Below are 13,973 nucleotides of genomic sequence, written 5' to 3' on the forward strand. Positions count from 1 at the left end.
AATGTTCAAAGTTTGAAAATGCAAGCTGTTTCAAGCTTGTGTTTTTTAATCATATTGCTGATTGACAGGTTCTTTGTAGAAAATATTCTAATCTATCATGTGTTAATTAACCAGCAATATCAGCCATGAACGTCTTTTCTTCTTGTAGACCATTATCATTTCTGTAAATTTTTATAAGAAATAGATGCTGAATATCCAAACTTCTGGATTACAGAGTAGTTAGGTTAGCAGCAGTACGTTTTACTGTAATTTTTAAACTCAGGGGCTGAAATTTTTTCAAACAAGAATACTCTCAACCACTGTTTCTGAACATTGAATGCTATGGAAATTAGCTTTTGCTATCTTGTTTTTTAAAAAAGATTTTAAAAGAAGGAGGCAGAGGGAGAAGCATGCTCCCCTCTGAGCAGAGAGCCCGACTGAGGGCTCTGTCCCAGGACCCTAAGATCATGACCTGAGCCAAAGGCAGATGCTTAACCAACTGAACTACCTAGGTGTCCCTAGCTTTTGCTATCTTGATATTGAATTATCAAGTTGATATTATTTATTATGTCATATGTTATACTCTGGTATTTTAGAAATAGAGTTTAAATTCTAACGATTGAATTAGCTTCTGATAATTTGATGCTTGATCCTGTTTCTTAGTGAATTCAGTCTAAAATTACAAGGCAAAACAGCAATTATATGAGAAACTTACACTGTAGTGAAGTAATTTTGATAGTTAATGTTTGGATCACAGGTAATGTCAAGCTACATTATACGCTTTTTTACTATAAAAAGTTAAGACCTAAAGGAATGAATAAGTCATAGGGATGAAAGGTACAGCATAGAGAATATGGTGGTCTTCCAAAAATGCATTGTATGGTGACCGATGGTGGCTTGTGGTGAGCACTGCATGACATGTAGAGTTGTGGAATCACTATGTTGTCTACCTGAAACTAATGTAACATTGTGTGTCATCTGTACTTCTGTTAAAAAAAAAAAAAAAAAGATGTTAGATCTCTATTCCCACACATACTTGTTGCAGAACTGTTTTCTAAACTCAAACTATAGGGGATCCCTGGGTGGCTCAGCAGTTTAGCATCTGCCTTCGGCACAGGGTGTGATCCTAGAGACCCGGGATCGAGTCCCATGTCGGGCTCCCTGCATGGAGCCTGCTTCTCCCTCTGCCTGTGTCTCTGCCTCTCTCTCTCTATGTCTATCATGAATAAATAAAATCTTAAAAAAAATAAACTCAAACTATAGTTTGAGTAGTTCCCTTCCCTGTTCTGTTGCTTATTGTGGATTTACATTTCTTTTTAAAAATTATCTTACTTTTACAATATTGGATCTGCAGAAGAAGGAGATAAACCTACTTGCTATCTTTTTTTTTTAATTTTTTTTACTATTATTATTTATTTATGATAGTCACAGAGAGAGAGAGGAAGAGACACAGGCAGAGGGAGAAGCAGGCTCCATGCACTGGGAGCCTGATGTGGGATTCGATCCCGGGTCTCCAGGATCGCGCCCTGGGCCAAAGGCAGGCGCCGAACCGCTGCGCCACCCAGGGATCCCACCTACTTGCTATCTTGAGCTAGTAATAAAAGAATCATAAATCCACGTGGACTTCTATCATTTTATGTTAAGAGCTGATTTTATTTCTCTATGAAGCTGGAATAGTCTCCCTAAAACAGTCACGTTCACTCATTCATTCATGCACTGAGGGTCTTAGTGTTGGGAGCCATCCTCACCTCCAGGAGCACAGAATCTGGTAGTTAAGAGGGAAATAATTATAGTGCATTGTCATAACTGTGGTAATAGAGATGTACACAGGTTCTGTCAGCAGGACGGAGGAGAGGATGACTATTTTCATATGGGAAGTAGAGGAAGACTTAACAAAAAGACAGTATTTGAACCAGGTCTTAGAAATTAAAGTCCAAAGTTCGTCAGGTAGAGAAAAGGCATTTTATGCCAGGAATAGCACATACACAGGCAGGGAAAGGTCAGAGATGAGAGGACGTGGTTGCAGGTGGCTGTGCGTGAGAGGAGTGGCAGCAAAGGAGGCTGGGAAGGTAAATTATGGCCAGATTATGAAGGGCCCTGCACAGTGTGTCCTGAAAATCTGGTTTGGGCTGCAAATCTCTGTTGCAATGGAGTTGGCTCATGAATTCAAGTGATATCATAGTCTATCAAGATTTAATTTACTGTTAGAGATAAATGAGCCTAACAAACATTTCCATCTACTTTAACATTTTCTCTTTTTTCAATATGTTTGCAATATAGAAGCCAGATTACAGCACTAATGCAAATTGAATTAAGACTGAAAATGCCCTTAAGTTTGAAACTTTAGAAGTTTTCCTGGGAGGAAAAGACTTTTAAGAGGTATTGAGAAGATCTAAAAGGGCAAATCATGTTTGATTTTGTCTTCACAATCTTCAACTGTTTTTTTCACATTGTCTACTCAGTTTATTTCCTGAAACTTAATTTTTTTCTTCCTTTTTTTTTTTAGTGGACAGAAAACTGCAGAAAATCAACCTATCCTCCTTCTGGACCAACGTGAGTAAACATCAGATGATCAAAATTGACTTTGACCTTTATGGAGATTTTTCCCTATGTAATGATCTCATAAAAGTGACAATAATGAAGAAAACTTTAAGTCACATCTTCTGAGACAGCTATTTTTTTTTCCTGAGAATTTTTTTCAGGTTTGTGTATTATGTATTTAGTTAAGACCCTGGACAAATAAGGACATACCCCATAATTAAAGTGCTTATCAAAATCAAAGAAAAAAAGAATTTCCATTCTCCAGGAAATTCTGTCTACTGCCAAGCATTTTTTCATCCTGATAAACGCAGAGCTGAACTGTCTGTGGTTCCTGAATATAAATCACCAGATTACACTGGGAGAAAGTCTAAGGTCTTCTATGTCAAACCTTCAAGAAATAAACCCTGGCATGATAATCAAAACTGTCAAGGGCAAACGGGATTAAAAAACATAAGGCGGGGGCGGGGGGGGGGGCAGTGTCATATTTGAGCACATTTAATGTTAACATTTTTAGTATAGGTATATGGCTTTTTCAAATCTTTTGTGGCAAAATGGGTTTATGAGAAAGATGTAAGAATAGCCCACGTGCCCAGAGGGTACAGAATGTGGAAAATAAGATAAAGGCATAAGGAAAGGTAATCTTTTTTTGCCCTACTTTCCTTCTCTCTGAAAGTAGTATGCTGGGGGCAGGGAAAAGCAGAGTGCAACTTTAACCTGTTAACCTGAGAAATAAAACTGCCAGTTATTTTACCAGCAAAAATGGATTTACTTGGGAATAGCAGAGAATTGCAATCCAGGACAAGCAAGGTACAGCAAACCTAAGCCTACAGAACAAAAGAGGAGAATGCTCTTTTATAGAGGAAAGAGGGAAGTTAGGAAGGCTATTTAAAAAAAAAAAGTGCTATTCAGGGACACCTGGGTGGCTCAGTGAGCATCTGCCTTCAGCTCAGGTCGTGATCCCAGGGTCCCAGGACTGAGTCTTGCATCGGGCTCCCCACCGGGAGCCTGCTTCTCCCTCTGCCAGTGTCTCTGCCTCTCTCTCTCTCTGTGTCTCTCATGAATAAATAAATAAAATCTTTAAAAAGAAAAGAAAAAAAAAGCTATTTAAACAAAAAAGTCCATTGGAGTAAATGGAGTTCAAAGCATAGTAGCTCTTCATTGGCTGAGTTATGGCAGTCTCTTATTGGCTGGGCTGTTGCCAGGGTGGGAGCAAAGTCTTTCTTCTTCGGGCTGGGGTAGTAAAGTAGTATCTAAAGTACCATCAACTTGCAAGGCTCCTTTCTTCCTGCTGGGTTGTAAGTTCAAGCCCCACGTTGAGGGTGGAGCTTTCTTAAAAATTAAAAAAAAAAAAAATCTTTCTTTGAAAGCATCAGTGATCAAGAGTCAGGTTTTCAATATTTAGTGGTTTTTCCCCTCAGTGCCAGGAAGGACCTTTCCTGCTTGTCATGTTTTATGCAGGGAGGAAGGTGGACAGCAGTTGGAAACCAGTTAAAGCCACATTTGAGTTAACAAGGAAGGTTAGGAGGGAACACTCAGGAACTTGCCATTGAAAGTCTTCTTAGGTTGTATGTGTTGGAGATTTTCTTGGAGCATTGAACCAGCATCTTCTTACTGGGTACATTGCTTTTTAAAAAAAGGTTGATAGGGAACAAAATATGAAACTTAAAATAGGGGATCCCTGGATGGTTCAGCGGTTTGGCACCTGCCTTTGGCCCAGGGTGTGATCCTGGAGTCTTGGGATCAAGTCCCGCGTCGGGCTTCTGGCATGGAGCCTGCTTCTCCCTCTGCCTGTGTCTCTGCCTCTCTCTCTCTGTGTGTATCATGAATGAATAAATAAAATATTTTTTTGAAAAAAGAAACTTAAAATAATTACACAAAACAGAAGAAGTAACATAACTGCAAATCGTATGATGGCTCTAAACCAGGACTGAAAGTAGCCAACTGAAATATTTATTAGCATGTATTCTGACTTAGGAAAGAGGTTTTCCTGGTGAAAGCAAATGCAGAGTCACGTATGCCTCCTGAGGTCTCTGCCTAAAGAGATAGTGGAAGCAGAATAGTGAATACTGCCAAGAGCACACACAGCATACTTGGAAACATCCAATACAGGTGTAACATGAAGGGATAGCTGATTAACTTTTTGCAAAATAGCAAAACTTCAAAGACATTTTATTTATTTTACTTTTTTTATTTTTAAAGATTTACATATTTTATTTTTTTAAATATTTTATTTATTTATTCATGAGAGACACAGAAAGAGAGGCAGAGACACAGGCAGAGGGAGAAGCAGGTTCCCCATGGGGGAGCCTGATGCAGGACTTGATCCCAGAATGCGAGATCACACCCTGAGCCGAAGGCAGATGCTCAACCACTGAGCCACCCAGGCGTCCCGAAGGCGTTTTAAACACAGTCTTATCTCAGAAAAACTGCTGGAACCAAGTGCGTTATTGATCGTATAGTCTGTAAGGTTGCAAATTCAGAGATTATGAATTAGGGTAAGAATCCAGAGTCAGATAACGGAGTTCAGATGAAAGAAGACTTTTGTGCATTGTACCTTCTACCCCTTCAGGAGAAACAAATGAAAAATTAATTTGTTGCAGGATCATGATGAGGCTGTTTCTGAAAGGCCGTAATCAAAAGAGGTTTCCGTGGGTGGGGGGATGGCGTAACTGAAGGATGGGCATTAAGGAGGGCATGTGATGTGATGAGCCCTGGGTGTCATATGCATCTGATGAATCACTAAATTCTACCCTGAAACTAATACTACATTATATGTGAACTAACTTGAATTTAATTAAAATCTTGAAAAAAAGGTTTCCCCTTCTCATAAATGCTTGGGAAATGCAGACAAGGGCCTTGTCTTTCCACAGAAGAAAGAGAAGAAGCAATAGTGAGAAAAAGATATCCAGGCCTGGTTCAGATGTGTTAGGAAAGCTATTTTATCAAATGTCATTTGCTTCAGTTCTGGGAAATTCCTAATTTTCTAGGTCACCTGTTGGTGTGCAGGCTCAGCCAGGGTTTTACGCTTTCTTTAGTAGATGTGTTCCATAAATCCAAGAGTCTGTACCCTGAGGTTTGGCGGCAAAAGTGTTGGTTAGCGGTACCTGAAAAAAAGACCTTTCTAGTGAAGTTGGAGAGTCTTTCTGAAGATGTGTTTTCCAACAGATGAAATCTCGGGGTTGTAAGGTGTGATACTTTTCAGGTCATTGTCTCCTAGGAGTGCTCTGTGAAGAGATTGCTCTACGAAAGCATGGTTGTCTCTAATAGAAGCAATTAGGCCTTCCAGTATTGAAGTATGTCTCCTTTATCAACTCTGGGTCAGAGGGGCGGGGGCCACGGGTACTGGATGTCCCGTAACTGTGTCAGTAGGTTGAGTGTATGAATTCCCAGAGAGAAGATGTGCAATTTAGAAGGACCAGCTGCAGTGCCATCAGCCAAGGCATTCGAAGGGTCTCTACACCTTTGGCCAGTTGAGTCTTGAGAGCACCATTAGTACGTTCAGCTAACTCTGAGGACTGAGGATGGTGCACACAGCGAAGGTTTGTGAAACTGGGTAAAGAGCACAGACTTGTGGAAGCACCTGACCCATCACATTGTTCCCCGATCACTATTAAGTTACTAAGTTGGAGACTGGTTCCCCAGGTAGGGATGATTTTTTAATTTTATTTTATTTTTATTTGCATTTATTCTATGCAGAGTTTATTCTCAGGCCATAAGTTTTAAGTTTTTGTTTCTTCAGTTTCCTCTGGGATATCTTTTCCTTCTGTGCAGCCTCCTTTTGTGGTTTAGGAACAGTCTGCTCTTTTTCAGTAAGGATCAACTGGATGTGGCAGGCGGAGCTCGTGTATGGCTTAATCCAGCCACAAGCCCCGTAAGTTCTTTGCCGCATCTTGGAGGCTTTGTTCATGTGGATGTGCTCAATGACCAGAGAATCTACATCTAAACCCTTAGGTTCAGCATTACACTCTGCATTTTTAAGCATGTGCAGTAAAAATTCAGCACTCCTCTTGGGCCACTGACCCTGTGTGCAGCCCCAGTGTTTGGCCTGGACACAGCTGGGCACCACTGCAGCAGTGGAATGGCACACATCACTTCTTTCAGATACTTGGTGGCTTTTTGGATACATATACCCTTCATGGCCTGGGCAGTTTCATGTGTGTTCTTAAAGTGAACATGAAGATTTGAACCTCTTGCATGATTTTGTAGGGTTTTCTAGATCCAGCAAATAGTGAACCATTATCAGCGGTCACTTCGGGCCACTTAGGGGAAGAGCAGGGATACTTTTTCTAAGGGAATTTTAACCACAGAAGCAGCATTGGCCTGTCCCTGAGAGAAACCTTGGTCCAGGGAGAAAACATACAAACCATGACTAAAATATATTTATATCAGTGAAAAACTGTATGGGGTGAATTTGTGTGAGCAGGTTTCCCTGGATTATACTTCGGACAGATGGGACAAGTAAAGTAGCCACTTTTGCATATTTTTCCCATCATCATTGGTTCATGAATGCTATCATTTTGTTAGACCAGTGGTTTAAGGCATGTAAGTAGTGGGAATTTTAGAATTTCTGGTAGGGCCAGGTTGTTATTTGGTCCAAACCAGAGTTCTTCTTTTTATCAAGCCAACAATTACTAGATTTTTAATATTGTTTTTCTCTCTCTGGGGCCAATTGTTGTGTATCTCTTGTCAGTTTTTCTAAATAATCATTCGAGAGAACATCCTTTTGGACCGTGAAAGATGTTGGGGTATTGATTTCCTTAAGAGCAGCATTTTTGGTAGAAATACCAGTGAGGTGGTTTTGTTTGGCCTCCAGGGAGTCTAGTCTGGTACACCCAAGGACCTTATGGGTAGTAGAGCAGCCGGCAAAAGTCTGACCTCTGGTACATTTTGGATGTAAGAGCCATTTTTAATCTTATCTCCATCAGAGATAAGGACATCTCATTGTTTCCATAATATTCCAAACTGATGAATGCCCCAAAGGCATACTGACTATCAGTATAAATGTTTGTGGTTTCATCCTTGGCTCAGGGACAAGTTTGAGTGAGGGCATAGATCTTGGCCTGTTGGACAGAAATAGCCAAAGATAAAGGTGCTGCCTCAGTGATTTCAAAAGGAGTTACAATAGCATACTCTGCACGGTATTTACTATTTACATCCTTTAAATAAGAACTGTCAGTAAGTCATGAAAAAGCTGCATTGGTTAGAGGGGTTTCTTGTAAATTGTCATGAGGATCCAAAAAGTCACATCAGCAATCATGAAGGGTAGCATCTGGATCCGAGTGTAGTCCTTGTTTGGAGATTAGGTGCCCTAAGTATCAAACTTGAATTTGAGCAAATCCCTTTAAGGCTACAAATTTTTAGCAGGTGGATGCTGTCTTCTTATGCAGGGCTCGATCTTACAACCCTGAGATGGTGACCTGAGCTGAAACCAAGTGTTGGACGCCTAACCAGCTGCACCCCCAGGCGCCCCTTGGCCCAGTAAATGAATAGAGGTAGAGGAGCTAAGAAGGATGCGTACCTCTCAGGGGGCCTAGACAAAAGGGGAATAGGTTAGAGATGGGCACCTGTTGTGGTTTATAAGAGACCCTCCGGCTCCTTGAGCTGTTTCAGTGCTTGGAGGTAGAGGCTGCATTAAAGCCATGGGGCTAAGCACGGAGAGTGTGGCTCTGGCGTCACTATACACACAGGTTCATTCCCAGTCTGGAAAGTGGTTTCTGCAGGCTGCTGGAGACAGGATCGGGGCGAGCACCTGTAGCTCCTCGGGGCCATGTGTTTGGGAATTAGGAGGAGGTTGGAAAGACTGAGTAAAGGGCTGACAGTGTCTGCGGCGCTTAAGTTTGTACCAGCCTTTTAGTAATGTCCTGAGTCTTTGCAATAATAGAAACTGGAAAGATTTTGTTTTTTTTTATTTTCAGTTTTATTTTTTTAATTTAAAATCAGTTGATTAACATACAATGCAGTATTGGTTTCAGATGTTGAGGTCAGTGATTCATCAGTCTTCTATAACGCCCAGCGCTCATTACATCACGTTTAGGAGCCTTCCTTTGCAAAGTAAAAAAATTGAGAATTTCAGCAGTCCTTCTCTAGGCGACCCATCTAGGAAACAAGCGAGCTGATTTGCCAGATTCAATCAATCTGGAGTGATTACAGTTTTCATTCCATCCTGATCCTTTTTAAGACTTAAGGAAAAGGATCCTGGTTCAGATCATTGATGACCATAGAGTTAAATGCCACCTGGGTGGATTCAGCATTTAAAGGAAAATCAGAACCTTCTTTAAAAACAGTTTTGAGGGGGCAGCCTGGGTGGCTCAGTGGTTTAGCGCCGCCTTCAGTCCAGGGCCTGATCCTGGGGGTCCGAGATTGAGTCCCGCATCGGGCTCCCTGCATGGAGCCTGTTTCTCCCTCTGCCTGTGTCTCTGCCTCTCTCTCTCTCTCTCTCTTTCTCTCCCTCTCTCTCTGTGTCTCTCATGAATAAATAAATACAATATTTTTTAAGATTTTATTTATTTATTCATAGAGACGCACAAATAAAAAATAAATGAAAACATTTTGGAGTTGATTGTAGTAGTCATGAAGAGGTTCATCAGGCTTTTGTGCACAAGCCTGAATTTTTGTTCCCATCAACAGGCTTAGGAGAAGGTACTGTAACTGCTCAGTGGATGTTCCCTGGGACTGTTCTAGTGTTTTGCCAGAAGTTAGGCTCTTTCTTTACCCGTCCCTCAGGACGTTCCTATCGGGCTACTTTCATCCAGTGTTTGGTCTGGCCCTCACAAATAAGCAACTGGACTAATGGATATAAATCTGAGAAACTAGATGGGTAAGTTGAATAACTAGGTTAAATTCTATAGCAAGCTTATGGGGAGGTCACCAATCACTTTAGAAAGCTCTTTCTGGCTTGAATGGATTCTCTTAGTACAGGGAGCAGAAGAAACTTGGCATTTCTGCAGATCCTCAGAAGACTTAACTTTAGAGAGGCAGGTTCAGGAGAAGGAGCAGGGAGCATTTTGGAGGAAAAAAGAAGTTCAGCAGTGAGAATAAAGGAAAAATGGCACCTGCCACACGTCTGGAATCAAAGAAGGTGGTGGCAGGGCGGGAAAAGAGGTCTCAGGAGCCGTTCTGACTTTTCATTTGTTGCCTCAGTTAATTTAGAAATAGTATTTTACAAAGAGGCAAACTCAGAATCTGGAAAGGATTCAGAAGCCTCAAGGTAGCATTTAAAACAGGCATCCCTGGGCAGCTCTGGTGGCTCAGCGGTTTGGTGCCACCTTGGGCCTGGGGTGTGATCCCAGAGGCCTGGGATAGAGTCCCACGTCAGGCTCTCTGCATGGAGCCTGCTTCTCCCTCTGCCTGTGTCTCTGTGTCTCTGCCTCTCTCTCTCTCTCTCTCTCTCTCTCTCTATCTCTCTCAGGAATAAATAAATAAAAATCTTAAGAAAAAAAAAGAAAATAAAACAGGCATCCCATATAGGTTTTTGTTTTTTAGGAGCTGTGCTTCCTAATTTACTTCTGAGTAAGCCCAGTGTGGGGAGCTCAGAAGTTCCCTGTGAAGGATGCTGAAGTTCCAAGTAACCTTTGGTTAACTCAGTCTACTTAGTTACAGATGCATGTGTGGAGCTACCAGAGTTCCTTTTTTTTTTTTTTTTTTTTTTTTTGCTACCAGATTTCTTAAACATAGACCAGCTAGAGTCGCGGTAGGAACCGGGTACCCTCAAAGCTTCTTGATGACTAGGATCCCATTATCTTAGATGTCTCTCTCTAGAGTAAAGAGAAAAAAATCTTAATAGCACAGTTTCAACAGCCCGTTTCCAGAAGGAATCAGACCAAACAGAAGGAACAGTCCAGTTCCAAACTGAAGTCCTACCAAAAGCTAGTGCATTTCCAGCAGGCACAGTCCAATCCCAAAATGAGTCAATTCTAACTGGCACAGGAGCAGACCAGTTCTGTTACAACAGCAACAGTCCAGGTCTGTAAAGGAGTCAACAAATACTTTCAGATTAAAAAAACAAAAAAACAAAGCCTTAAGACACATCCCAAATAAAGCCTGGAGGGCTCAAACACAGAGAGCGGAGCTTGAATCGCCGGGAAGACTTTACCCTCAATCCCGAGGATTGGCAAGAAAGTAGGGAATCCAGTTGACTCTGTGGTTAATCAGCACCTGTTTGCTCATCAGCCTTGGAGTTGTTGGGGGTTTTCTCTGGATCCCACTTTTTTTAAAAAGCTTTATTTATTCGAGAGAGGCAGAGACACAGGCAGAGGGAGAAGCAGGTTTTCTGCGGGGAGCCCGATGTGGGACTGAACCCAGGACTCCAGGATCACGACCTGAGCTGAAGACAGATGCTCAACCACTGAACCACCCAGGTGCCCCTGGATCCCACTTCTGATCACCAAGTAATGTCAACCTTAAAAATAAATCTGCCAATTATTTTACCAGCAAATATGGGTTTATTCAGGAAGAGTAGAGAATTATAGTGAACAGGCAAGCAAGGGCAAAACCATAGGCAAGTCTGCAGAACAAAGGAGAGGAGTGCTCTTTTAAAGAGGACACAGGGAAGTTGAGAAAGCTGTTGCCCAAAAGCCCACTGGAGGGGGCTGGAGTCCGAAGAATAGTGGCTTCTCATTGGCCAGGCTGTTGGCAGGGCAACCTCTCTTCTCTGCTGGGATAGTTAAAGTCTTGGTTAAGGGTCCTGTCAACTTGCAGGGCTACTTTTCTTCCTGTTGGGTCTGTAGTTGAGGAGCAGTGGGGCGGGAGGCCTTCCCCTGGCCACCTCCGGACTCCAGGCTAAATGACATTTCCTTTTATTAATTTCCAGTAATACCAAGATGACATACTTGAATTTTGTAGCACTCCAATTATATATTATTGTACCCCACTTGCCTAAATTATGTGCTCTGAATAGCCTCTGTCCCAGATACAGTGCAACTGTAATAAAATTCTTTTGATTTACTCACTTTTCTGTGGAAAGAAGTAAATATTTGGTAGGAAATAATTTAGAAGTAATCAGTTTTTATGTTTTATTCTAAAATTTATATATTATATTATTCTAAACAATGTGTATTCCAGTGCTCTAATGGCTTGTTCTCTGGAGGTCCTCCTTCATGTAAACACTAACTGTATCCTGGTCTTCAGGGTCTTATTGGCTGCATCTCTTGACTGGTCTCAGCACCCCAATCCATTTAACACATAATGAATACCTTCCATGTTGAAGGCTTTTTTCCCTCCTCCGTTCCATGTGCACCTTACATGTGTCCATGAATTGATTACCCTGCCTACCTTCCCTGCTTGGGCTTCTCAACTGGTTCCAGGTTGCTGAGCGTATGTATGTGCACACATGTGTACACAACTCACACATTTCTCTTATATTTCCATACAATGTAAATATTTTAGTCCTGGTATTTCTACTGGATTCCTTCCTGCCTTACTACTGTTCTCTACAGAAAAATCTTCCATTCTGCTCTGATCCTTTTCTCTGAACTAGAAATGTGTCTTGGGATGTGAGAGGGGAGCCCAGTGTTCATATACCTTTGAATGACAACAGAATCCTCCTCTACATTTTCTTGATCAAGTGCACGGGTTCTGGAGGTATGCATGGGCATCTGTGCGGGAGGAGTTACCTGTTTATCCAGCCTGACCAGTCAAATCAGGCCTGGAGATCCAGAGACTGACAGCGGGAGCACCCCTGGATCCATCCAAATCCCATTAGCATTTATTTTCTCCTGCTCTGGCACTCAGCATCTGCCCTCTTATTTGTATGTACCTGTGTTGTGTCACTTGGACTAGTTTCTGAGCCACCTGTGGAACCAGGTGGGTTCAGTCAGTTCTTAATAGTGACTGTGATGACCTGGGTAGAGCAGATGCTAAGTCTCAAAAATAATTTAATGATGTTTATTGTTTGCAGTAACGTAGGAAACTATTCTGTAGTAATTACTATTGGTCGAATACCAATACTGCTGAGTACTTTTTGTGTATCGCATGTAATTATCACTGCCCTCATAGGGTAGATACTATTTATTTCTCTAGGAAATTGAGGTACAGGTGTTAAATACCAAGATATTTTAGAAAAATGTTTGAGAAATAAGATGTGGGATCGTGGCTAAGCTTTAGTTGTAAGAATGATTTTGTTCATCAGTTTAACAGTTCTTTCCAAGAATTGTGATTAGTTGAGGTGTTTTTATAGAGAGGTTTGTGGGGTCTCCCCATGCCCACTTAGTCTAATCCTCTGCTGTTCTGAGTTTATCTCCACTCCATTTCTTCTTTGGAATCCTTGAGCCTACCCAAGGCTCCGGACTGGAAAAGAATCAGGAGATTAGGGTGGATGTAGGTTTGGGTTTTGTTGGATATTCTAAGGCAAAGAACTTCTGATGGGGTTTATAGGTAGAAACCCTGTCTGAGGGCAGTGCCACCACGTGCATAGCTCCAATTGGCCCCTGTTATACCATTGCTCCCGGACATGGAAATCTAAGTGCATGCTGGCGGGGAGGCCATTAGGAGCACCTGCCTGTAATAGAATGAACAAGAATTATTTTTTAGAATTGTGGAATCGAATTTTGCATGCACAATTAGGATCAGTCAGAAACAGAATTTGTTTTTATGTTAAGCTTTTTTTTTTTTTTTCTAGGAATTAAGTATCATAGTCCTTAATATGGATATCAGCTGTAGCTCATACCAGCTGCCCCTTCTGTTTCTCTGGAGCAGAGAATGGAGCAAATGCTGGCTATTTTTAGGCGTAGTTCTAAGCTGATAAGTCACTGAATGGCACACCCACAGAGGCTTAGTAACAAGAACCAGAAGGTGATGTTTCTGCAGCTACAGAGAACAGTGGTAGAGTTCACCCACCAGAAATAGGGCCCAGCTCCATTTAAAAGGAGTGAACGTTGCCATGTATTTACGTTGTATAGTAGAAATTGCTGTTTGTCGATTGAAGAGTAGGAAATTGGGGAATGCTTGACTGGAACAGAGCTTGGGTGTGGACTGAGTACAGGAGATGAGGAGAGAGGGAGCATGGCAGGAAGAGTCTCGTGGCTGAGTGAGTAGAGAAGGTTCTTAAAGCCAGTCATGAGAAGCTAATACGTGCTGCCTCTTCGGGAGGCTTAGAAGGTGACCTTACTGAAGCCCATGCTAGAGACAATCATGTGGCAGTAGTGGGACTGGGAGACCACTCAGAGAAGTGCCCAGAGCCTAGACCAGCCCTCAGCAGAGATTTCAGAGGGCAAAAAGGGGCAGTTATTTTCTAGCCCTGAGATTCAGATGACATGAGGCTCTTGAACCAAAATTGATTTTTACATATCACCAATTCCCCTTATCCTTCCAGAATGTATAATTCTGGATTCTAAGACTTCTGAAATTACATGTGATTGTGTATACAACATAGGGCAGAAACACTAGCTGGGAAAATGAGCTTTTCTGCAGACGTTGGTTTGAGTACCAACTTCTGTGTTGTTAAGAATATGCCTCTG

The 13,973-nt window shown here is 41.8% G+C and overlaps 1 protein-coding gene across 2 annotated transcripts in view; it reads left to right on the plus strand.

Moving 5' to 3' along the window:
• ASAH1 (N-acylsphingosine amidohydrolase 1) overlaps positions 1 to 13,973 on the plus strand; it is a 44,757-nt gene that overhangs the window by 16,376 nt on the left and 14,408 nt on the right. For both annotated transcript variants that reach the window (XM_041751954.1, XM_041751953.1), the window contains exon 2: positions 2,486 to 2,532. In XM_041751954.1, the coding sequence (XP_041607888.1) occupies positions 2,486 to 2,532 (47 nt within the window). The remainder of the gene's footprint in view (positions 1 to 2,485; positions 2,533 to 13,973) is intronic.

Source organism: Vulpes lagopus, chromosome 4, assembly GCF_018345385.1.
Source record: "Vulpes lagopus strain Blue_001 chromosome 4, ASM1834538v1, whole genome shotgun sequence".
NCBI lineage: Eukaryota > Metazoa > Chordata > Mammalia > Carnivora > Canidae > Vulpes > Vulpes lagopus.